General features: G+C 33.4%; 2 protein-coding genes, 1 non-coding gene and 1 pseudogene across 4 annotated transcripts; 2 read left to right on the top strand and 2 right to left on the bottom strand.

Moving 5' to 3' along the window:
- Positions 1-5,785: 5,785 nt before the first annotated feature.
- On the bottom strand, positions 5,786-10,079 carry LOC134278334 (ankyrin repeat family A protein 2-like). 2 transcript variants are annotated; one of them, XM_062760643.1, is made up of 7 exons: positions 9,777-10,079; positions 8,247-8,311; positions 8,067-8,130; positions 7,726-7,791; positions 7,354-7,577; positions 6,100-6,247; positions 5,786-5,861 (listed from the first exon to the last, which is right to left on the bottom strand). In XM_062760643.1, the coding sequence occupies exons 1-7, from the start codon at positions 9,961-9,963 to the stop codon at positions 5,818-5,820; spliced, it is 798 nt and encodes a 265-aa protein (XP_062616627.1). In that variant the 5' UTR covers positions 9,964-10,079; the 3' UTR covers positions 5,786-5,817. The 2 variants fall into 2 exon arrangements, with proteins under 2 accessions (XP_062616627.1, XP_062616626.1); XM_062760642.1 differs by having other exon boundaries at positions 7,354-7,580.
- Positions 10,080-10,283: 204 nt separating this feature from the next.
- On the top strand, positions 10,284-10,356 carry Trnar-ucu (transfer RNA arginine (anticodon UCU)). The gene has a single exon. It is a non-coding gene; the product is annotated as a tRNA-Arg (tRNA).
- A 3,875-nt stretch (positions 10,357-14,231) lies between these two features.
- Positions 14,232-17,219, bottom strand: LOC134278326 (uncharacterized). Its single transcript, XM_062760636.1, has 6 exons — positions 17,169-17,219; positions 15,964-16,038; positions 15,483-15,539; positions 15,259-15,333; positions 14,946-15,112; positions 14,232-14,393 (listed from the first exon to the last, which is right to left on the bottom strand). The coding sequence occupies exons 1-5, from the start codon at positions 17,217-17,219 to the stop codon at positions 14,963-14,965; spliced, it is 408 nt and encodes a 135-aa protein (XP_062616620.1). The 3' UTR covers positions 14,232-14,393; positions 14,946-14,962.
- A 536-nt stretch (positions 17,220-17,755) lies between these two features.
- LOC134278327 (cell surface glycoprotein 1-like) lies at positions 17,756-25,263 on the top strand (annotated as a pseudogene).
- Positions 25,264-26,459: the final 1,196 nt, after the last annotated feature.

Here is a 26,459-nt window from a genome sequence, read left to right on the forward strand (position 1 = left end):
ATTAAAACGCTTTCTTTCAACAATGTTTAGACATATATGAAAGTTTAATAATTGATATTAATAACTTCCACGTTCCGTTTAGCAACGCTAAACGTCAAAACGTCATTTAATTTCAAAATTAATTTCAATAAATTTTAAGTTTTAAGAGTTATAAGCAGAAGCAAATTTTGGTCTTAGTCGTAAGTTCTTTTGTAAACGGGCCCCAAGAATCCAAGACCCCCTATTACAAAAACTTTCGTCTTAGACCGATTTGTCATTTTTGAATAACTTTCTACCTTACAATTATTTGAAAATGGTTTTGATCTTTCTCCAAAGAATTCATAAAGATACTTTATTCAAGGAATTTTACATGTATATACCCTATTTAATTTTACATGTATATACCCTATTTACCCTAAATTATTTATTAAAATAATTTTGCAAGATTTTGAAATCCATTAATTTAAAGTTTTTTTGGTTTTAATCGTGGTTTCTTTGTAAGGCGGACCCCTGATTTTAATTGTAATTGAAAAATTGATAACGGTTTGACATCAAGCATATTGCAGATCAGAAACAAAAAGAGTGCTTGAAGCGCAAAATGTTCAACTTTCTGTTCTGACATCTTTTTATCTTCGAAAATTAATGTGAACCTTTGTATTTTTTCTGACTTATGAACAAAAGGGTTCAAACATCACCTCATACAAGTTCAAAAATAAAAGAGAACGCATGAAATATCTTACATGCAACAAAGAGTCTACAAACAAAGAAAAAAGAAGAAATGAGACCTTTTGACTACACAGCTGGTCTAGACAAGTCCCACTGACATAGTTTTTCTTAATTACGCGACTGTCACTCTTTTTACCCTTACCAATCATATATTTCTATCAACACATACCGCGTTGTTTTTATAAGCTTTTTATGATCAGATGACCATAGTTTCAGTCATCATAATCATGATTGCTATCTATCATATAAGGTGTAACCTACACCGAATGAGTTTATTGACTCTGTGTTGTTTTGGATCCATAAGCATTATACATATAGCTCTATCTAGTTCCTGTGCAGTTGGAGTCATTTCCATATATTGTTGACAAGACACACCTTCCGAATATGGAGATATATAGAAATTCGCATAATTTATTAAATGTAGTATTTAATGTGTGCATTATTTCAGAGAGTTTAATAATTAACTTATCATATATGAAGTATCTTTCATCGCATTTTACCTTCTGGATTTCCCCCTCCCAGTGGACAGTAATTTGATACGATGTTTCTACTAGTTTTTTTTTTTTACATATTAAATCTAGCTTGTAGTGGTACATGGAGAAAACAAACAGAAATCAAACTTAAAAATCCATTGAAACAATATAAATCGGGAGCGGGGCATGCAAATATGGACCAAGTGGGGTGTGCAATGAGCTCGTATGGTGGTCATGTGTAAATACTATCATTACAGATTCTCAATTCAATTTTCAACAGAAATTATCAACATCTAATGCTGCTAGTGATAACACTGTAACGATCAACGAGATACTTTGTCAACAAAGGGGCTATATATATTGTTGTATTCTAGAGTACCAAAACCTTTTTATTAAAATAGTCAGAGAAAAAATCCAAACAACTGAAAATTATGGTATAAAATGAAGTACAGAGAAAAATACTGGTTGTCATCCAATTTCATAGTATTTTATTAATACGCGTGTAAAATCTCCAGGCAATATCTAGGTTTCCTTTAGTCTCATGTAGGATTACTGCAGGGAGGGAGTTTATCCCCTATGCTTTTTATGTGTTTTTATTTTCATAAGTAAATGACCTGAAAAAAATATTTTAAAAGGGTAAATCAGACATTGAGCTTGAAATGTTGGGTCTTTGAATTCTCTCTCTCATGTACATTTATGTAGATGATCTGCTTTTATTTGCTTTAACTCCCCAACATTCACAAAATCTATTGTTTAACACTTTCATGTAGAAGTATAACTCTAGATCATGCAATAAAAAGTGTTTAAGACATGGGACACATAGTAATACATGTTTTTAATTTAAAATTCTCATGATAATATAATTATTCAGCATTAAAATTTGAATACAAAATATATATTTTTTTAAGTTTTTAACTAAATTGTTATTTTTACATTTTAGGAAATAATGTTAAAACATATTTAAAGTATGCTTTTAATGCGATTTCAAAGAAGGTACTTAAACCATTATAATAAACAGACGGTCAATCTGTAGGGAATACGCCGTTTAATATGTAAAATCGGAAAAACATAGATCTATGAACGGGAGCCCTTTCCATATCGTTTTCGCCGTTAATGAATTTACATGTGTACATGTTTAACAGTAAAAGTTAATCTAAAATAGATTTATACACCGACCTTTGTTTAAAATTAATTTGTAAGTGTCAAACAAAAGACCATTGTTCCATGGTTTGCCACTCGACAAATTAATTACTAGATGTGGTCAATTTTTTGGTTCATATCTCATTTATGAAAGGTAAACTCCTGCTGTGATTTTTAAATTCTAATATGCATAATACCTTCCGGAAAACAAAATACTATATTGTTTAATGTAAATTTTCGCTTAATGAGACATTTTTTTCTTCTTCTTTTTTTAAACTTAATTTGTAGGTCCATCATATATTCTGTGGGAAATAGTAACCACTATTTCAGGGGATTTAAACAATAAAACGCGTTTTATTTCATAATCTAAAAGAAAGAATATGTCCTCTTATGGAAAGATAATTAAATTGCTAATTCCATCAATTTTAGAATGTTATTTATTTGATAAAAAGGAATAAATCCGGGAGTGATACATGTATTATAAAATTTCCAATTTGGAAATCTTGCAATGAAATTTTTTTCAACCTATCATGGTCATTTTAAACAATGTTATTATTCAGAAGGACCTCAATTTCTCCTCAAATTTGAAAGTGCAAATTCTGTCATTAACTTAACTAGAGTGAGGCTAGTAAACGTTCACTGTCGAATCCATAACACTGATTCGAAAGTTTTAAAGATTAAATTTTGTAACATATTCGTTACATCTACATTTGATTTCATATAAAATTCTTACCCCCTCCCCTTTGATCTTTTCTTTCCGTTGTTGTCAAGTCTCCCTCCCTGTTTTCTATTTTATCTAATACAGACTATTTATCTATTCTATTGAAACGTTTTAATTTTCACACAAAAGATTATATGTAGGAAGAAAAACAGACTCAAGTGGAAAATATAACAAGTATACTGTTCCAAATTTAAAGATTTTACATTAGTCTGTTTTGTCAGAGAAACAAATTGTCATGTTATAAGCTTTGATGCAAGATGGATTTTTTTTTTGTATTTTACTCCCACGCAGTAAATCCAAAAGACAGCATAATGGTTTACGCACAGACTGTGTGCCAAAAGTAAAGATAATTTTATTTTTTCTCTGTGTATTTCATTGAAAACAACATTTTGTAAAATCACTGATATGACAATTCTTAACAGGTTTTTTCCACAAATTTCTTAATATTCTAGGAAATTGTTGTAGTTTATAAAAACAACAGTTTTTACCTGATCAGCAACGATGTTTTTTTTTTTTTAAATATTGTAATTTAAGTGCGACATGAAAATTTAAGTCACATACTTACAATGACTTATATACTCAACATTGATCTTGAATTTTAGAACTGATATTCAGTGATGAACTACCTCTTACTAAAAACTGAATATGTACTGATCTTTTAAGGTTAAGATCAAGTAAATGACTTTAGACTAACTTTTTGCAGCTAGATCCATTATGGTGTCATAATCATTTCAACTTTATTTTTCCCGTACTTTACGGCTTTACTTTAAAATATGGTTTTTCATCTTGTTTACCTACAAATTATGCTTCGAAACACCTTATTTTGTAAAGCATAATTAAAGGAATTATTAATTTCTCAAATTTGATGAATCTGTAGGCATCTTTCATTTACTAGATTTTGACCTTAAAAAAGATAAAGTTCTACACATTTTCTGGTTTAAGTAATGAAATAAATAATGAAACTGGACAAAAATTAACCATTCGCTAGTGATTTTACAAAATGTTGTTTTCAATGAAATATATAGAGAAAAATAATGAATTTTTCTTCACTTTTGGCAAAGAACATCAGACATGGAAGTCCTGTCGTCACCGTTAGGAAATTATGTCGAAGATTTTAAGTAATTGCCTGTTGTCTAAAGCATATATACGAATAATTCAAAATTAAACCTGAGGTATAAAACAAGTCATTTAATATCAAATTAATCTATTTTCATTAAAGATAACTTTGTTTTCGAGTCACGCGTGTGGTTTATTCCGTTGTCTCCTTTCCAAAGTTTTGCACTTAATGCACCATCTTCCATTCAAGATGAAAATTCATTTCGCCATTATTTCGAACAGTAAATAAAATAATCTTTCAAGTATAAATTAAATATAAATATCAGGATCCATCCGCTAACTCTGGAAAACTTGGCTATGGTTTGAAGTTGGATGTCATGTTATTAAGTTTCCTATGGTAAATCAAGTAATACGAGCTTCTGCCTTGTTGGTTGTTTTCAAAAAACAGGATCTAGCATTATTATAATTTTTGTATCCGAGAATTTTAACTTGTTTTGGGTATGCGATGAGGGTGTATGTTTGAAGGTGTGTGTGGGTGAGAATGTATGTATTTGGATGTACTCGCGATCGTATTTTTATACTTTTTATCATATATTGGAAATCAATGATAGAATTCATAATTATTCATATGTGCGTTTCCAGTGTACTTTACATGTTATATTAATGCAAATTCTAATTTTTCAACAACTATTATGTGTAAAATTCTGTTTCCTTGTCGAGCCAACAATGTTTTTGACACACCACACTGGAAGGAGTATAAAATATTATGAAGGAAAGATAATCTAAATATACAACAATTTTTTGTTTGCATGTATAAAGCAAAAGTTAATGCTCTTTCCGCAAACGATGTTTTACAATCACTTCTTTATGAAGTCACTTTCAGGTATTTCTTTATTTTCATAGGTATTTTTTAATTATTTTTTTTTACATTTCCCCTTATATTAACAATCACATACATGTGTTTTAAACATATTTTACTCACAATATGTCAATTGGTCAAAGGGATTGGACACAAGTTCCAAAAACTTTGATAGTCCTCTCCCACATACATGCACAATCACATATATGTACTAACAAATACATTCATGTATACAATGCATTATTTTACATAAAATGCATTTTTACACACACTTCCCATGCCTTAATTTGTCCATAAAAGTATATACATGTATATTTTTGAGGATTGCTGGGTTTCAATCCTGCTATACACATAAACATATATTATAATAGAAATGACACTGACTTATAATACAAAATAGAAATTAATTCAGGCATCACAAATTATTCCATATCACATATATTTTGGTATTGATGAACTGCAGTGCTAAATACATGCAGTTTTGAGTTGTGAACTTAACCTTGTATACAGCATTTCTCATGATAGGTATAATCAAAATAAGTTTTCTTTTATTCATCAAAATATTGAAAACAGAAAGTGAATTGCATTGACTGGTATGCTTGACTCATGAAATACACGTACAATACATGTAGTATGGTGCAATAAAGTTGTCATAATTTTGATGTTACATGTCTTTATGCAGTTGACTTCAGATTTTTAACTATATATCTGACTTCTTGTCCAGACTAAAGAAAATGTGCTGTCTTTTCTGGAGAGCACCACTACTCTCCTGTGAGCTTCTGCTACTTCACTGCATGCAACATGTCCAAACTCTTAAGATGAAATTTGGCATTCAGCTATTTTGCTCCATTGTTTAAATATAGTCATTCAAACAATGAAAGCATATGCCGTTCAATAACCTGTTGTACTGCACAAAAAAAAAAAATAAAGACAAAATTTTAACGTTGGGAAAAATACATGAAGTAAACATACTGTCAAGGAGTACAAAAGAAATTTAAATTTGTAACATTTTGACTGTTAAGCATATTCTGATTTAAAGCATTACTTATAAAAATAAGTAGCAGGTCTCTGGCCAAACTAATAGAAGGAAAAACATGAATTACACTAAATGTGTACACATTTATTAAGCAAGAACTTTTACATACTGTGTTTGTTTCCTTGACCCACAACCAAGTCCATTACATTCATGTTATCTTCATTCTGAGCCATAATGTCAGCTCCATACTCTAACAACAGCTTTACAACGCTGTCATGGCCTCTGTAGGCAGCGTATATAAGAGCTGTATTCCCTATCTACAAAAGTGATGTTTTATTTTATATATTTATGTGCAATGAACTAATCAAATTACTTTCAAATAAGATTAATAAATCAAAATGGATATGTGTTAATGACACAAATAAACCAGAATTGATACGATTCAAGGGCAATAAGGAAAACCAGAAGTAACATTGACATCCTGAAGCTCTACTGGTTTGTACTTAAAGCAAAGGAAGAGAAAAGTTCTTAAGCAGTTGGGAATTGAAACTTTACCAGAACAATAAAAAAAAGAAAAATGATCCTTGATTAAGTTTCTTTATGTTCTTAGTATAGTCTACTTGCATGCCACATTATATTATATTCAGACTTAAACTGTATTTGGAGTAGCATCTTGAGAGTATTTAACAGAAATTTCTATTTTTAGTAACCAAAGCAATAATGTTCATAAAAGTCAAAAACTGATACATGTATATAGAATTTTGTATCTTAGTGTAGTCTACTTGTGTGCCAAGTTATATCGAAATCAGACCAAAACTGTAAGAGGAGTAGCATTTTGAAATAATTTCACAGAAATTTCTATTTTTAGTAACCACAGCAACACCGTTCATCGAAATCAAAAACTGATATACATAATTATGTATCTCTGTGTAGTCTACATGTGTGCCAAGTTATATTGAAATCAGACCAAAACTGTAGGAGGAGTAGCATTTTGAAAGAATTTCACATAAAATTCTATTTTTGGTAACCACGGTAACACCGTTCATCGAAATCAAAAAAGATATACATGTGTGAATTATGTATCTTAGTGTAGTCTACTTGTGTGCCAAGTTATATTGAAATCAGATTAAAACTATAGGAGGAGTAGTATTTTGAAAGAATTTCACATAAATTTCTATTTTTAGTAACCACGGTAACACAGTTCATCAAAATCAAAAACTGATACACAGAATTATGTATCTCTGTGTAGTCTACTTGTGTGCCAAGTTATATTGAAATCAGACCAAAACTGTAGGAGGAGTAGCATTTTGAAAAATTGTTTACAGACAGACAGACGGACGGACGACGGACGCATTACTATCGCATAAGGCGATAAGCTCTTCTGGTCTCTGACCAGTAGAGCTAAAAACAGAAAAACACTTACCTCATCAGTAACATTGACATCCATGCCAAGTTTCAGCAAAATTTCAACAATACCAAGATAACCGTTGCAGCTCGCAAGCAGAAGAGCATTTTCACCATGGCTGCCAGAGACATTAATGTCGGCACCGGACTTGATCAGAAACTCTACAGCTGGCTGCTGACCATTTGCACATGCCCAGAGGAGTGCTGTCATGTCATTGGAATCTACTTTATTTACATCACATCCTGCTTGGTATTATAAAAAATATGTTGTATATTGTGGTATGTAATTAGCGTAACAGTGAAACATAATTACATATATTTCAAAAATTTATTTGAACACCAAATAATCAAGAATAAAACAACAAAATTAGCTGACAACGTACAAATGTACCTTCATTAATTTCTTGGTGAAGGTGAGTGAGCTCTCCTTGAGCTGCCATTTGGTGAAGAGAAATATCTGGCAAAAATAAAGATTTTTCTACCATAATAAATCCTTTTCTATTAAAAATTCAATATCACAATTTGAAACACATAATAAATACAGTCAACCCTCATTTATACCTCAAACACAACAGGAACAGAGAAAACTTTGAAATATCTGAGATAAAAATAATAAATGGTTGGGACTTCCAATCTACTTCGAAATATACATGGTGTTCGAGATACATGTATATACAATTACATGTATCAGTGTTTTAGATACTGAATTTCAACTGTATATAATTGACTTACTCTTAAATAGAGGGGTTGTAGTCTGTACATTTCCTCTTTGTAAATTTGTCATAACAGTGGTTGGCTACATGTAAAGATAAGAATGCCAAGCTTATTGATTGTAACTACAAAGAAATGGATCTCTAAATTTCAAAAGAATTCATTACATGTGCTATATTGATCTGCAGTCATTTTTCTTACCCTGAAAGGTGTTTCATGTCTCTTTGACTTTGTTGGTGACAAACAATCATTTCCTTGTTGTTTTCCTGAAAATGTTGTTTTAATAAAATTTTAAAAATCAGTAAAGATTTGAAAGAATTTAACTATGAAGATATTTTCCTACCTTTACCATAAGGATGGTATGCAGAATAATAAGCAAACACATCAAGAGTTCACAAAATTAATGAAGCTTCCAAAGAGTATTAAATGAATTTCATCATGTTCATATACTGCCCTTCATTAATAACAGGAATACTAAAAATATTTCTCAATATGAATAAAAGGTTTTCTTTTTGCTTGACAAAAGTCATGACTGTTATTTCGAAGTACATATTCGCAATGGCAGAAGGGCGAACATAGTGTATTAAATTGCTGTCTGCATAAGGCCAGGTAAAATTAATCTTTAGATTCTCATCCTAATTTGCAAAAAAATTGGGGCGGGTGGGCGGATTTTATTTTTTATATTTTATAATTGTTAATTTATATATAGGCCTAAGTATCAACAAAACAATGGACGCCCCGTACACATTTTTTTCATTACCTTAATGCAAATATGAATAGATTTAATTCTTTTCATATTCTTTTAAATATTTAAAGAAATTTTTTTCTTTAAATGTTAAATATTTATTGTTAATTAACAAATTAACAAGTACACATTATACGGCACACCCTGAACAAAATGAGGTGGGGATACCAATAAATTGTGTATGCGTGACTTCTTACTTTGCAAATTCTATATAAATGTTCTAATAATTATTCTTCTGAAAAATCTAGCCCTTCTCTTAAGTCTGTCTACGATGTTGTAGATTTTTTTTATTTCAAAGCTAAGTCACACAGATGGAGATCGTTATATATAACTTGAGTTTCCTCGTCTATTTTTACTTAGTTACAATCTCTCTACATACTTGCTCCTGCCAGTGATGGTATCTATATGTGTTTATGCTATTTTTTCTTCTCTGCCTTCTCTATACTGACAAATTATCTTTTCCTTACACATTTAAACTGCTTTTATTGCCGATTTTTCTCCATTCTTCACATGGCGTTTTTGCTATAAATAGCGACACTCGAATTTTAATACAGACGGGAGATAACTCTTAAACTTTGACCCAAATTCTTACTGAATAAAAATACAAGAAAATACCCAAAAATCAAAATAAAAAACATCGGGGCGGGACATTTTCAGAGGGGCGCACTGAGATGGGTAGTAGGCGGGATGAGACCAAATTTTCTAAAGATTAATTTTATATGGCCTAAAGTGATTTATTTTGTAGTGTTTTTCTCCCCCCCCCCAATTTTTCATCTTTGAAATAAAACATCTTACAATAATGTTTTTAGGGGTTATAATTTTTCTTTTAGAAAAAATGATCTGCATGAATTATGAAACATAGAGCCCACATTAGGAACAGCAGGTGCCCTTTTCTTCTTCTCTTTATCACTCCCTATAATTTCTTGAGGAGCTTATGATTAGAAGAGAAAGTTGTCAAGACACCTTAAACCTGATTTTAAAATCACCTTCTAATACACTGGCGACCTCTAGGTCATTCAGCTCCTGGTCACTATCAAACGGAGACATTAGTCTTAGGGCTGGGGGAACTGGCTGCCGCTTTCCGGAGCTGGCACCTCGTCTTTGTCTTTCCGGAGAAGCTAACGGACAGTCGTCTTTTGATTTCCCCGGCTTAGTCTCTTGAACTCTTTCCATTATTATTGAACAATCATATACCGTAACTCTGTATAATTTTGATTCCCTTTTTTAAGGTCTTGTACGCTTTTCTTTTGTTTACATGCAAAAATCAAACAGGAAGAAATACACGCGTCGCTAAAATAAGGAACCAAAGCCGATCGGATATTATCATGTTTTTAGACCGTCAAAATGAAAATGAAGATAACAGAATCACTATTACTTTTTCTTTATAAATCAATAGCAATATCTTTACAGCGGAAAATAAATTAAATCAATTTTTAATCCTACCTTTTTTAATTTTGAATTTTAAATTTAAATTATTTTTCCTAATCATCACCGTCCGCGTAGCGCAGCGGATAGCGCGCTGGACTTCTAATCCAGAGGTCGCGGGTTCGAATCCCGCCGTGGATGCATTTTTTTTTCCACCATTGGGTTTTCATTTTCGAGTGGTACTCATCTTTCACAAAAAATACGCACCCCAAACACAGTTTTGTTTCATGTGCAAGTTTTCAAAATGAATGCCCAATACATACTTTTAAATTTATTTAATTGAATTTCAACAGAATAATACCAATTCTACATTTTACTCTTATAGCATAATAACCAAAGACTTGAAAGACTTATCTTACATAAAAAACTTTCTGAATCAAGATGTCTATTTTTATTTAAGTAGATTTAGAAGTCATGCAATGCTACATGTATACATGTATATCTATTTGTTATAGGGGGGGGGGATTCACATAATGACGGCGTGTAACTGAGTAAAGGTTAATTAATCAAAGCAGACTACATTATGTTAAGCATGATGTTCCTGTCCTCGAAGGTCTTGATTTCTTGTCTTCTAATTTACATCTTCTCTCTTTCCATTCCAATGAATGCATCGATCAGACTGTCCATGCCAAATCTCCAATCACTGTAAACATACAAACAATTTAAATGTAGATCGAAAGAACATACTGAGTGCGATGGGAAGGGGGGCATGAGGGTATACCCCCAACCATATTTTTTTGTTATTACCAGGGACCTATATACTATTAGTTAGTATATACTATATAGGTCCCTATATTCCTTTCTATATATATAAAAGGAAAGAAAACTAATGAATACGCAGTTGTGTTTTGTATTTTAAAAATTTTCCATTAGGAAAAACAGTAGTTTATCCCGTGCACAACTATGTTTAAATTCTTGAAAAAATATTTCACACCTACCTACCTAGGCGACTTATTAATTTTACCCCGAGTCGGGAGAAGGGAAGCAAACATTGATATTTTAAAGAAAACGGCGAATACCAGACGAGTTATCTCTCTTAGCATAGTAAACAACTTGTAGAGGTTCATTCCCGCTTTCTGTCGAAGTGCACAATAAGCTTGTTTGGAGGACCCCTGAACATGCTGAAAGCGGGCTTTTACAATTTTGTGAGTTTCGCAGAATTTTGTATAGAAACTTAGAGCCAGTTAATGACACGGACTCGATTTGATCTAAATGATTCCCAGAATTTAAACACTTTACTTGATAATCTACATTGTAGTTATCATGTTTATCATAAACTAATCACTGTCATCAGCTTGTCATCTAGTTATGTACGTGATTTAACGTTATTATCCACATTTTAGTTAAAATGAAATTTCGGACGAGGTGCAGATTATTCTGTTATTCTTATAAATGCTTGCTTCATGTATAACTGCATGTTGTCTGTATTTTTCGCAGAACGGATAAGAATGTTAAAAGTCGAAAACAAAACAACTTTCCAAAAAACTCACCATGACATTGTGCTGTTGACTTCATCTTTCGATGCGGCCACCTGCACGCTGCTCTGTCTCTGTGCATCCACGTGATCGGTCTTCCCGCTTGTCGGCTGCTGACGGCCACCTTTGATGATGTAACATCGAGGGAACTCTAAACAGCCTCTACACACCCCGTGGTGACTCGATCTGTGAATAATCGCCTTTCCATTCCGAGGGTATTAATGATTATTTTCAAATTAATTCTCTGCAATCGCAGTCTTTTTATATATTTTGATTGGTTGATTGAAATTAATAGGGATATAAATCATAAGATTTTCAGGAAAAGTTGAAGGTACATCATATTGACCCTTTCCAAGCAAAACGACCATTTATCAGTTTATCTGTTTATCGAAGGCTTGCTTTATAAACAGTTTGTTTTTGTTACCCTGTCTTATTGGTTTTGGCGAACTACAATGTACTGATGAAAAGCTTACAAATATACATTTAATCACTTATCGTGTATGAAAGGGGATAGTCGGACAATAATTTATAATGAACTTTAAAAATTAAAATTTATTGACAAGCAAGAAATAAAATCAATAAAGAAGCAAGCAAAAAATTTCTTAATTAAATGTTTTCCAAACTGGGAAGAGGGGGTTAATTTTTCAACATGGAAAACTTGGCATTTTCTCAACCTTTTCCCAATAAATTTTCTTTGGATCACATATGTGCGACCATATCTATACCAACAATAAAAAAAAACTCTAAAAAACAATCATTTCATGAAATATACGCTACTCTCCTGATATAATTTACACAGTCACTGAGTGGAGTAATCATTTTATATACATGTATGTATATATTTTTTAAAAAAAAGATATTTGGTTAATGAGACACTTTTCCGAGTTGATGGTAATGATTTTATTACAAATATGTCATCTATTGAAAATTCATGAGAAAAAAGCTTAAAGACCTGAGAGTCTATATCAGGGGAAGGGAGACCTGTCCTTCTATAGTATAATACTCGTACATGTAAGTCATCAAGTAAACAGGGAGTGGGATACGCGAGAGGATAATACTGTCAAATAAAATAAAAGGTGCAGTGGTTATTGCAGTGGGAGGGGTGGGGCAGCCGTTTTTTAATGAACAATTTCAATTTACAGTGAAATAATACTATATATATGTAATGTTCAAAATAAATGAAAGACCGTCCCAATTTAACCCTACTCCTCCGATGTTTTTGCTGAAAGGATAATTAAGGGGAAAACATATATATGTATTAATTTTGTAAATTTAAAATATCTAGGATTTTTTTTTCATTCTCCTTCAAACGTATTTCCCAGGTATTAGATTCATATATTTCAAAGAAACGTCTTTCGAAAATAAAAATTAAGAACGCATTCATTGTGACAATCAAACGCAAGGTGGGTGGTAGTGGCTCAAGAACGAGTCCCAGTTCCATGAAATGCACGTAAAAGGGGGATATACATGTAAGTACTGTAGTATCCTTTTAGATGCCCGTGCATTTTGATCAGAAGAACAATCTCTATCACTGTTCGAGATCGGATTTTTTTTTAAATGTCGTGAAGAAAAAAAAACACAAGTCAAATAAATTTTAATTTTTTTTTATTTCAACAACAAAAACAAATCATGAAAGAACTACATGCAAAGTTAATTTAATTCAACAGTAAAACAAATCACGCAAGAACTAAATTCAAATGCGTACACAGTCAGTTGGGCAGCTTAAAAAAATAGCAAAATGATAATTATAGAAATTAAACAAAAATGACACATAAAATGTTTATGCACACATGTCGAGAGACATCCACATGGCTGCAGAAAAAAATGCAATGCACGGATACCAATTGCAAGTCTGGTCACAAGGCACTGAGTATAGTCACAAGTCTGATCACACATTTAACACACTAAGGGGGCGTTTCACTAAGGATTAGTCCACGGACACTGGTAAATGTGGTATAGAAATAATAGACTTCTTCCATTGTCTAATAACATTATATCAAATATAGCCCATAAAAGAAGCGCTGTCACAAAGTCCAAGGGTAGTGGCACTGTTGCAGACGTACTTTGCGGTATAGAAATGATAGGTCTCTTTCATTGTCCAATCACATACAGCACGTAAAATGGGCGTTGTCACCAAGTCCGAGACAATAGTACACGGACTTTTATGGTTAGAGAAATAATAGGTCTTTATCATAGTCCAATCACATATATAGCCCATAAAAGGGGGCGTTGTCACCAAGTGCCGAAACAGTAGTACACGGGATTTGTGATAGAGAAACGTATACCGGGTAGGCCTCTTTCAGTGTCCAACCACATATAGCCCATAAAAGGGGCGTTGTCACCAAGTCCCGATACAGTAGTACAGTGGTAGGTCTCTTTCAGTGTCCAATCACACATATAGCCGGGTAAGTCCATAAAAGGGGCGTTGTTACAAAATCCGAGGATAGTGGTACACGGACAATTAATTCGGAATAAAAATCATAGGTCTTTCTCGGTGCTTGACGAAGGCAAATGAGGCTTTGCCGAACAATCAATCACACTTGTAAGTACCTTTGTGCAACGCATCCGAAAATGTGTCTTTTTCACACTTATGTACAGCAAAACATGCAACGACATGTGAATCATGAAAGTCAACCCAGTTGTAGAGATGGTAGTGGCGGTTCGGTTTCTGACATTTGCACATCATTTGTGACCATACATAACCTACGAGAAAAAGGAAAAAGACACAATATTAATGTATAACATATTACAGAATAGAACAGAAAAATTATCAAAGTATTGCAAAATGAACCTTATTGGAAAGATGAAATTTGTCCATTTTACTTCTAATAACCAGTTTAAATTCTAAGACAGGCATTATGATAAGTATCATAGTATCGACCATTGCATGGTTTTACTGTCTTCCCTACATGTAGTTATTCCTTAGTAAAATGTTACATAATTCTTTGACTATGCATCGTCGGAAATCCACGGGTGATCTCATATCATCATGAGTAAAATGAGATCACCCGTGGGTATCCAACATTTTCCAAAATTAAGCAATATTTGCAATTTCCCTGGAAATTTTACTTTTGGTGTAACTTAGATCAGGGAACCATTCCATTGGGACGGGTTGATTCAATGGTCAGACGTTATCATAGGGGAAACGTCATCAAAATTGAATTGCTCTCTTTAAGTAGTATACAATTGTATATACAGAAAAAAAAGTATTGAGGACCCCCTTTTTTTCATATCGGGGTATGTTGCATGACTTACCAATATCATTCTCCTCCTTAGTAGACATAAAAGGAGGAATTCAGGTCATGTTTGTTGGAGACTTTGTGATGACGTCTCTGTTTTGGTACGTCACAGCGTCTCTGTTCTGGTATGTCATAGCGGCGCACTGGCCTGTGCTTAAAATTGACTCTGGCCAACCACTCAATCTGTTCAAAAATAATAATTTTAATTCAAGTGTCCCACAACAATATAATATTATTGACATACATTTGGATATTTATATTTTAGGAAGTAAAAAGACTATTTCTGACTCTTGTGATATTCCAAAACTGAGAAAGAGTCTGACACCTACGTGATGCGTAGGTTGTGGTATAGTAGGAAGCTCCCTACGCTCCTCAGAACTGTTGATGGCACTGGTCAGTTCACGCTAAAAATATAACAATAGATAGTTCTCTTATAAAACGTGTCTATAGATCAGTACCTAAAAATTAAAAAAAAAACAGTTCAGAATATAAGATACACAAAGAAGTGAATTTGCAGTTGATTTTAAAAACATGCCCTCATTCAGATTCTTACCCAGTCTCGAATATGATCTCTCCATTCATGAACAGCAGAAGCAAAGACTTGCTTGCACTGGAGAGAAATTGTAGAAAAAGATTTAGAGGTTCAGTTTGAGAGAGAGAGATGAAAAAGGAGAGAAAGACATGCAGGCATGTAGCATCCGGGGGAGGGAGGGTTAAATTTTATTATAAAAATGTTTATTAAAAGACCCCCCCCCTTATTGTTGCAGTACAGCCCCCTCCCCAAAAAAATAATATGGTATGTATTTAAATGAGTGAAAGAAGTTGGAACCCAATCCGCAGTCCGAACATTTTCCTTCCCTTTTTGATTAGTCAAAATTTATAAATATAACAGTTTCTTTTTTAGATAAGTTGAATTTTTATCCTCTGCATGGTTTTCACCTTTTCAAAAACGATGCCACATCCCTGAGAGGAGAAAGAGGGGGATGGGGGAGAGCGAGAGAGAATCAAAGAGAGAAACACAGACAAAGACTTACAGCTGATTTGGCCGCCAGGGCAAGCATCACCTCGTACCACTGACGACTGTCATCTGAAGAGGTCTCTATACGGCGCTAGAATTAAAAAAAAAAGTCTTATAAATATAGTTATTCTCAGTGGTAATACAACATTTTCGCTATTTTTATCTAGTACTCAAAATAGACTCATCTGATATATTTCATAAAACTTATATTCATCTATGTGTTCTTGCAAAAAAAAAAAAAAAAAAAAAAAAAAAAGATAAAGCCTCCAACCACCCCGGCACCACCCCAACCCATAATTTTTGTTTTTGTTTATTTTTTTTAAATAGCATAGTGAAATCCTTTTCCATGCAATGTTTTTTTTCTAAGAAATTTAATGCTGATATTTTACTATTAACTTGGGAATATTATAGTTACGGATGGGGCATCGTCGTAAACCATTTTTTGTTTGTTTCAAATTGTTTTTTTTTTTTTTATTAAACTGCAAACAAAATCCGAAGCCTGCAACGATGTAGGTATGAATTAGGTAGTGGAGAATATAATTATCAAAGGGAAATAACTCTTGTAACGTTTACTCCCAGTACTCTCCCCTGCTCTACAAGCTACAGAACATCGCAGATGAGAGATTCAAAAGGATAAAAAGAATAATCTCTGTCAGCACGATGGATTTTGAGAGGTACGTAAGGATAAACTGTTCAGACAGGTTTTATTGAAGCTAAAGACTTGCTGATATGTAGGAGTGGAATGAAACATACATTATAATTATGACTGTATTTATCTTGACCGAATTTCCTCTATTATTGTTACACCCTTGCTTTTTTCAAATTTTCATGTCCGGTGACGGGTCTACGAAACATCTTTAAATATGACATTTTTTTATTATTATTTTGTATAAGTCCATTTCTAATACTGAGGTCTAAACAATAAAAAAGACGACGGTGGGTACTTTCAATAACCCTAATGACTAACGAGTCATGTTCTCAAATTTTGTACTGATCAATACTGTCGTACCCAAAATTTACTACCCCCTTCCCCTTTTACATCGCAGATCTATGCATTTTAAGCCTACGAGTGTGATCTAAGATCGATTAAATATTTTTCCAGCTTTTAAGATGAGTATTTTGCCACGTCTAATGTTATTTCCATTGACGTCATAAATTCCGTTATATTTCACGAAAAACAAACATTGAAGACCAATAAAAATTTATTTTCTGAAGAATTACCCTCTTAGCCACATTCTTGCTGTTTCTTTCAGAAGATCTTTCTCTTTTCATAGTGAACTTTGAAATTTTTGTCGCTGTGTAAAAACCACGTCTACTCGCAACTGATCGAAGTGAGTAACTAACGACAGTAACCACAACGCAACGGTTCCTTACAGTTACCATAAGTGACGTCATCACCAATGGCAACACAAAATGTTAAAATAAAGGTATAAAAAATATAGGTATGAAAAAGACAGATAGAAGTCAAAATGCTAGTTTAATGCTACATTCCAGATTATTTTTTTTAATTTTATATCCGTTATAGAAAGCTAAATGTTCCATGACGTCATAGGACGGAAATAATCGTAACTAATCGGCCATTTCCGTATACAACTTTTGTCAGTTACGGAAAAGGGCGAACAATATCCGAGTGAGGACGGAATCTTTTGCTGATTTTGAGCTGAAAAAAATGCGAAAAAACGACGCATTAAAAGTTTATCAAAGTGTTTGTTTATTTATGTTTCCTGTTATCATATTTAGGGCTAAATGATCCTTGCAACAAGGTCCTCTAAAAGGACCCTGTCCCAATTGAAAATTCACTAAGAACAATGTACGGTATTGGCCAAAAAATGCCGCGTGTCAGACCTGCTCGGTTCAAAACATTTTTAAAAGCTTAGGATTTACAGAATTGAATGATATATAATTTATATACAATGTATCTTCTCCAAAATTAGGAGACAATTTCCCAAGTGGTAAGTAGATGGAATTTTTTATGTGAGTTTTATATTTAAAATATTTGAATTTTTAAATTTTATTGCATAAAAATGCGTGAATTGAGAATAAGCCTTTCATGTAAATCTTTAAAACTTATTAAAACTTATTAAACTTGTAAACTTGTAACCAATATTGCCCAACTTTTGCCACTTTCGCCGATTTAAAATTACAAACTGAAAGGGTACAGGAACTTGTACCAAAAAGGCCCAATTAAGCCCTGCCTGGTATTACATAATAAGATACATTTACACCTGCTGTTAAATTTCTGCCGTGTATTGCCATTAAAAGAGATACATGTAATTCAATTATAATAAAAAAGAACAAGATTTTTGTCTTTACAAAGAAGCATCTTTTTTTAATATCTTTTATATTTTATAAAACTAATTACTAAACACATGTACAAATATTTCATGTTATTCTTGAGACTACTTGTACCGAGTATTTACATGTAGATCTACAGTAACTGTATTTTAGCTATATTTATGTATTTAAGGAAATCAATGGATTTAATAGCTACCCATTTTATACGGTATAAACTGGGTTTATATTTATGTATATAAAAATAAACTTTCCAAAAAAAAAGAAACGTATAAAAAGCTGTTAAATTCAACAAATTTTCATTCATTTGATGTAATTTACAAAATCTCAATTTGTACAAAATTTGAATGTAACGTCAGGCAGATTGATACTTTTTTGACGGAAGTCAAAGAACCCATTTTAACGATATAAAGTATTTTTTTTATCCAATCAAACACAGCGTTACAACCAGAATTAAATTTTATAAAAATAATTTTAAAAAAAAACATTAGCCTAATTTAATCTATACTTAATTACAGGCTAAAAAAGAAAACACAAAATTTATATTTTTTTTTCTAAAGGATTTATTTCTTATTGTCTGACTTTCGAGAGTACTTACAGTGTATACATGTACTACCGTTGGTCACTTGATACGTTTACTGTCATTATTGAAATGAATCGGTCTTGATAATTTCCTTATACTAATAGTGACTACCAAGGATGAATAGATTCACAAACACGTGTGTAAAACCCCACCAGAGCATGAAACCTTTTCAAACTTATCTTGTTATCATTATTATCGCATTATCCATTATTTTTATAGTTTGCACAACGTTGATCCATTCTCGAATACATCTTTTTCCACGCATACACTTCACATGTTGAAAGCGTACGCGAGAAAAAGAATATCATATTCGAGGAACCAAAATTGTTTGGCTGAGATGCAGTTCTCAATATTTCGTAAGAAAATCAAGACTTCAGCAGTAAAGCGCGAGTTATCTTTCTTGCTTTGTTGCTGTTGCTGAAAAAATCGTAGTACAAAGTAATTATTTCTTGAATCTTTGGTAATTGCACATGTTTTATCCTAGTTCATCGACATCTGTTCTTAGCTTTCGAAAAAAAAAAAACGACTTTGTTTGCCGAACAAACGCGAGTCGTAATTTTTCAAATTCCAAGCTACGGTTGTTAAAGTGTGATAGGAGCCCCCCCCCCCCCCCTTACACATGCTTAATTTAACAGTACAATACATATTGATTGATCTTATTTTATAAACTTTAGAAACGAGAAAAAAATATGCAATATTGATAATGTACTTATCATATTGATTATGATGAGAATATAATGTATAGATTGTTTTCGAAGAGTTACTAGTAAATAGGGGTAAGAGGTCAATTCTACGGATTGCAGTCAAGTTTCGGAGGGAAAATTAATAATACTTTATATGCCTGAAATGTTATAAGCCTCACCCCTTGCCTTCCATCTATTTACTATGAAGGAATTAGTTTTTTGAATGGAAAATTATTTTAAACAATATTTCAGCCTAAGCAATTAACCAAAAACGTGTTTTGATAAATAAAAATTCACCGTCAGATTCATGTACATGTATATTTCTATAGAATCTGATTTATTTAATTTCGTGTGTAACTGATTTCGACAAATATGATAAAGAGCGATCAAAAAAAAAAAAGGAAAATTGAAATAATTATGATATTTAATCATATACTCGATGGAAATTAGTAGCTATAAGAAAAAAAACGACATGTAAATACTAGTATATAAAAATAAAAGAAACAAAAACTAAGCAAATACTAGTAATAAAACATAGCTCAATTTATTTTCGCTTTCACTTAAGTAAATAAAAAAAATCACGGACAAAGAGAGAAAGATTTAATTTCCTCCGTAACTGTGCATCCTTTATTCTAAAAAGATAAGTGATACCGGTCGATTGGTCCGCACATTGGTACTAACATTTTATTAGGAGTTTTCTGTATGCTTGATGGCGCCGTATTATTGACACGGAATGTATATTCTTTAAGCAACGAGGTAAAAGCAGTCTAATACCTGAACAATATTGGTATATTGATCCCGTATTTCATTGACAAATAGGAGTGCCATTACTAGTCTTGTAAGCTACACTGAAAATATAATGATTACTTTCTTGAAGCCAATCGACATTTGATGAAAATGTCCGAAACATGGATTTCCTTCATCGATATATTAATTGACTTTTCATTTCTAAGACATGAAATAACCCAAGAAAGAAGATGAAAAGTTCGAAACGCTGCTTTGTTTATTTGTGTTTTTTGTTCGTTCTTAAATATACAAAAGGTAAGATTTAATTTTAGAGGACCATTTTGAAAAAAAAAAATTAATTCTATTGCCATTTTGTGAAGATGCTTGAAGTCAGACCAAGTCAGTTGCATTGTTGTCATCTTCAATTTCAGAAGTTTTCTCAGAACAAAGTACCTTAACGCTGGAATACGTACCAACCACATCAACATCAGAGCCAGAAAGCAAATCTTCACCAGAAAATGAACCAGAATCCGTATCTTCACAAGAAACAACACCGGAAGGCACATTTTCAGCAGAGCCAAAACCAGAAGTCACATCTTCACCAGAAACTGAACCAGAGGTCACATCTTCACCAGAAGCAGAACCAGAGGTCACATCTTCACCAGAAACAGAACCAGAGGTCACATCTTCACCAGAAACTGAACCAGAGGCATCTTCTTCACCAAAAACTGAACCAAAGGTTACATCCTCATCAGAAACTGAACCAGAGGCGTCTTCATCAGAAACTGAACCAGAGGTTACATCATCACCAGAAACTGAACCAGAGGCGTCTTCACCAGAAACTGAACCAGAGGTTACATCAACACCAGAAACGGAACCAGAGGCATCTTCTTTACCAGAGGCAGAACCAAAGGTTACATCATCACCAGAAACTGAACCAGAGGTTACATTCTCACTAGAAACTGAACCAGAGGCATCTTCATCACCAGAAGTAGAACCAGAGGTTACATCATCACCAGAAACTGAGCCAGAGGTTACATCATCACCAGAAACAGAACCAGAAGTTACATCATCACCAGAAACTGAACAAGAGGGCACATCATCACCAGAAACTGAACCAGAGGTGACATCATCACCAGAAACTGAACCAGAGGCATCTTCATCACCAGAAGCAGAACCAGAGGTTACATCATCACCAGAAACTGAACCAGAAGGCACTTCTTCACCAGAAACTGAACCAGAGGCATCTTCTTCACCAGAAGCAGAACCAGAGGCTACATCATCACCAGAAACTGAACCAGAAGGCACATCTTCACCAGAAACTGAACCAGAAGCATCTTCTTCACCAGAAGCCGAACCAGAGGCTACATCATCACCAGAAACTGAACCAGAAGGCACATCTTCACCAGAAACTGAACCAGAAGTATCTTCATCACCAGAAGTAGAACCAGAGGTTACATCACCACCAGAAGCAGAACCAGAGGTCTCATCATCACCAGAAACTGAACCAGAAGTATCTTCATCACCAGAAGTAGAACCAGAGGTTACATCATTACCAGAAGCAGAACCAGAGGTCTCATCATCACCAGAGACTGAACCAGAGGTCACGTCATCACCGGAAACTGAACCAGAGATCATTTCTGTACCAGAAACTGAACCAGAAGTTCGCCCGACAGCAACAGAAATTGTGATTCCTCCATTTGCATTGATTCTAGTGATTGGTTTTGGTATGTATATATTTCAGCTAAAAACCAATTGAAAATACCCTTAACGTTATTAAATATTTTTTATACTGATTATTAATTTAACACCGTACTGCCCTTTATTGTCATGTTACTTTTTAGAACTACGTACTTATTTGAATATTTGCTTTAAAATATATAATTTCCAGCTGGATTGGTGCTGTTTCTTAATTCTCACTGTAATCGTTTCCTGATATTGCTGAAAAGGTTGACACCGAAAAAGGACGAGAAAATTGATTCCACTGTGACGTTATGCGACTTCGAAGATACACATGATTACTTGAAGGAGGACAGCTTTTACAGTGATTTTGATAGAGAGGTTATTGAAAGCTTACGTATATATTTCAGCTAAAAACCAAGCTCTGAAAATACTGTCCTTGGCTCTCGTTATTACAATATTTTTTTATCAACTTTTTATGGCCACCTGAGGAGTTTGCTACTGCCCCAGATATTAATGACGCTGTGGCATGCTTCCTTGCACCTGCTGGTTTGGTTTATGCAACATCTTTTGGATTCGCCTTTCAACAAGCTTTGTCAAAGCAGCATCATATACTGGAAAAAGTGACCAGCGAAATCAGCATGGTTGACCAGATTGCTACTTTCTCGACTAAAATGACTCTTTCGCGACCATCTGTTCGGCGCCAAATATATCGAGCAGTTAAAGCGGAAGCCATATTCATGATTTTACAGTTGCTCAATCGTGAACCGTCGTCTTACAAGAACAAACCAACTGAAGACATAAAAGGTAAGAAGTCAATGATGGACCAGTATATACATTTTTAATTTGTCATCTTACTTACTCTGCTTGGAAAGCTCGGTTATCTCCAATTTGGATAACACAGAGAAGAGCTTAAATTAAAGTTAAATACCAATGTTTACTTAAATAAAATTATAATCATAAATCATAGTTTCCATGACATTTCTTAACAAGCTAATACTGTCCTTGGCTCTTTGTCCCCTGACTGAATTTGTAGAATTATAAATGTATACATGTATTGAAGGAAATAAAATACATGTATGTCAATACATATTTTATTGCTTATTCTTTATTATGTGTATAGAAGATTTTTTTATATGGAATATTTATCACACTGTAATGATGATTTTATAACCTCATAAATTTTTCATTTCACATGCTGAATACTATCATTTATGCAAAAAAAAGTATTTTTGGATTCGCCTTTGAAGCGAGAGACAAGCCTTGTCAAAGCACTTGCAGTGAAGTATATATGGAAAAAGTCAATACATGTATATATCATGTTTTCATGGTCAAAATTTTACACAATCCATGGTGTTTGATTTATTTAGCCTTTATTAAACAGTTATAATAGATGTAATAAGAACATAAAATGACCTGTTTTATACGCAATAACTCTCCATCTGCCCCTGCGCTAAAAATAGCGACATGTAATACTATAAATATATAAAACAAACGGGGCGAGCAGTTAAAGCGAGAGAGCCAGGGAGTTTTGTATAAAATTACATTGCATTGCTCAAAATCTTCGTGAAATGATAGTGTTACACACAGACAGAATGTATAAACCAACTGAAGACAAAATCAATAGGTAAGGGAGTTGTTATGTAAAATTTCATTGCGATAGCTCAAAGTATGGATACAGTTTTTAACAGAGAGAATTTGTTATTTATGACCTTGACCTTTGACCTTTTGACCTCAAAATCAATAGGGGTCTTATAGTCCAATTTGGATAAATTTCATTGCAGAAAAGCTCAAAGGGTTTAAAGTTAAATACCAATGTTTACTTAAATAAAATTATAATCATAAATCGTAGTTTCCATGACATTTCTTAAAAAATGCAGCTTCTAGTCTCAAAGTATGTCGGTAGCTGGTTTTGGTTACGATGTTTTCAAAACTCTTCCTGGTTTGTTTCAGTTAAGATTTGGAGCATAGTGGACCTCCTTCGGCAGGTTGACGCGGGTCCAAAATGTCACGTGGACCGGATTTTGTGTGAAAAGATCCTATCACATATAATGAAGCTAAATAGCATTTGCTCAGACAGAATTGGAGTCCTTCACTCAAAGATCCACCCAGTTAAGTAAGTAATCAATTTATACGAAATAATCTAGCCCTCTTTGATTTTTCTTAATCTGATATTTTCTTGAGAGTGCTACAATTCCACTTTGCAGCATCTCAGTAATGGTGCAAATATACTTTTTTAGACTTGGGCGACTGCAGGAAAAATAAATTGTTCTTACATTCAACCCAGTGCCTATAATTTAACCTACTTCCAATAAGATGAAAACAGCGATATTTATGCTAAAAATTTAAGGGAACTCTTGAAAAGATTCGCTCCTTAGATTCCAATTTCTTATGGCTGTCCTTAAATAAATCGATCAAGGTTAGAAAATATGGGGGTAAATTAAAGTTGTGATGTTGACATACACTAAGATAACCTACTGTATATGGATTGTTCTATATATTTTTGGATCGATTTATATCTTACATAACTACATTTTGGAGAAATTTCGATACCTAAGTCCGAAATATAATAGTTTAAAGGGGCTTGGGGGTTGTGGCCATTTTTAGACTATATTGATCTCCTTTAGAAGAAGAGCTCCATATGAAGATATAGAAAATGATCAAATTTTAAAACTAAAATTTTTGAAATTATTCTTTGCCAATTGATCTGGTGGTTAATTTATGGTTAATTTGTTGACCCCCAGCCTCCTTAAAATAATCAGTCGGTCTCTCCATAACTCTTTTTTTATCTAACGAACATTAAACAGTAATCATTTCCAGAGACAATAACTTGAGGGGTAGGATTATAAAATTTTATTTTTTAATTTTCATGAAAAAATTTGCAATACTTTTTCTACAGACGTCATTCATTTATCAAATTTGCTCTCATTCAATCTCTGTTATTTGCAGATGGGCGTTCCTGGAGTCTTTAGGCTTCTTTTCCTTCATTGGAATTTTATTGTTGCGGGCTTACTCTTATCGAATGGAGCTGGTTATGTGCGTCATCACGGTCTTCTCCATCAGTATGCTTTGTTACGTCGTCTCCGACCTGGACTCCCCTTTCAGTGGATTCTTCCGGGTAGATCTCTCTGTACTCTCGCAAGTTCTCCAGAAGCTCGAGAATATGTACAGCGAGTCCCTGATGGAGGAATTAGAACACACAGTGTCTGGTAAAACAGATATGATCGTGAAACCTTCAGATAAAATGTTTATGATGAAGAAAATGGGTTATCCTGTTCAAAGAAACGGTTGGTGCAAAGAGGAAAGTTGTGTGTGATTGTAATATGTCTGACTGTAATTAACTGAAAGTTGTGTGTGATTGTAATACGTCTGATTGTAATTAACTGGACTGTTGAAGATGACTCTTTAGTAAGGAGACAAACTGTAAATTAAAGTTTCTAGCAAAAATCGCATTTTGATAGGATCGAGCTATACATGAACACGTTTTAGTTACAATTTTTTACCTGTACATTTATTAATTGGTTTAAAGGACTTGTTACATTTTTTATTTTAAATGGCAGCTTTGTATTAAAAATTGATATTCACTGTTTATGCTTTTGAAGGAAATAGATTTAGTATAATGAAAAAACCTTTAGTTTCTCGGGCTAAAGAATACCAAAATTCTTTTTGTCCTGCCATTCTTTATCAACCTTTTCTAATATGTGCACAATTGAGCCTTTCAAAGGCAGACCAGCTTGCCTTGCCTCCCTGGGCATTAGAAGATGCTCGGCAACACAAGATTTGTACTCTGTCTCACCTGTCTTTTCTGTCATAGCATGTTTAAATCTGTTGCCACTCGAGATACAAAGCATTTCCAGTCAATTTTCGAGGTGCATGGAACAGAAGAAGTTGATTGACCATTCTCGGAATAAATTTCTACTTCATCAAACTCATTTGATGACTCTGTAATGCGAACAACATCTCTTTCATCTTCAGACTCTTCGGAAGAATCCAAAACTTTATCTGACAATGGTTGGAACTTTTTAAATCTCCTGTGCTTAGTGCCAGACTTACTCCTGTTCCTAGGTACCTCAGCAGGCCCTGGTTTTTGACAACAATTCAGACACTCTTTTATCTATAATATCCTGCATATTTCCCATCATCCATGGGGGAAACATGAAGGCATTTGCCCTTGTGATGTTGCCCTTGTGATGTGTGATCCATATTCAGTGTACGAAGCATGTTTAGATGCTTTAAATGTTTTTAGATTTCTTTCTCGTCAAGTCGGTCTCCCGCGTAGCTCAGTGGTTGGAGCGTCTACTCAAGAGTCACGAAGTAAGAAGTTGATCCTTACGTCGCGGGTTTAAATCCCACTGTGGGACATGGAGACCGGTCCTTCGGATAAGACCCAAATATCGTTTCGCAGTAGTTGCTGGCACGAAAAAGATCCACCATTGCTGAATGGCCTTGTGTGCAGAGTAAAGGTCTAAATTTTGAGCCCTCCACCGGCAAGTGGTGGAGCTTATAAAGTAAACTACTAGTTAAAATCCCTCTAGTATTGAAGATCTC

The sequence above is a fragment of the Saccostrea cucullata genome, unplaced genomic scaffold, assembly GCF_032062105.1.
Source record: "Saccostrea cucullata isolate Sc308-1 unplaced genomic scaffold, CSIRO_AGI_Scuc_v1 ctg300, whole genome shotgun sequence".
Classification (NCBI taxonomy): Eukaryota; Metazoa; Mollusca; class Bivalvia; order Ostreida; family Ostreidae; genus Saccostrea; species Saccostrea cuccullata.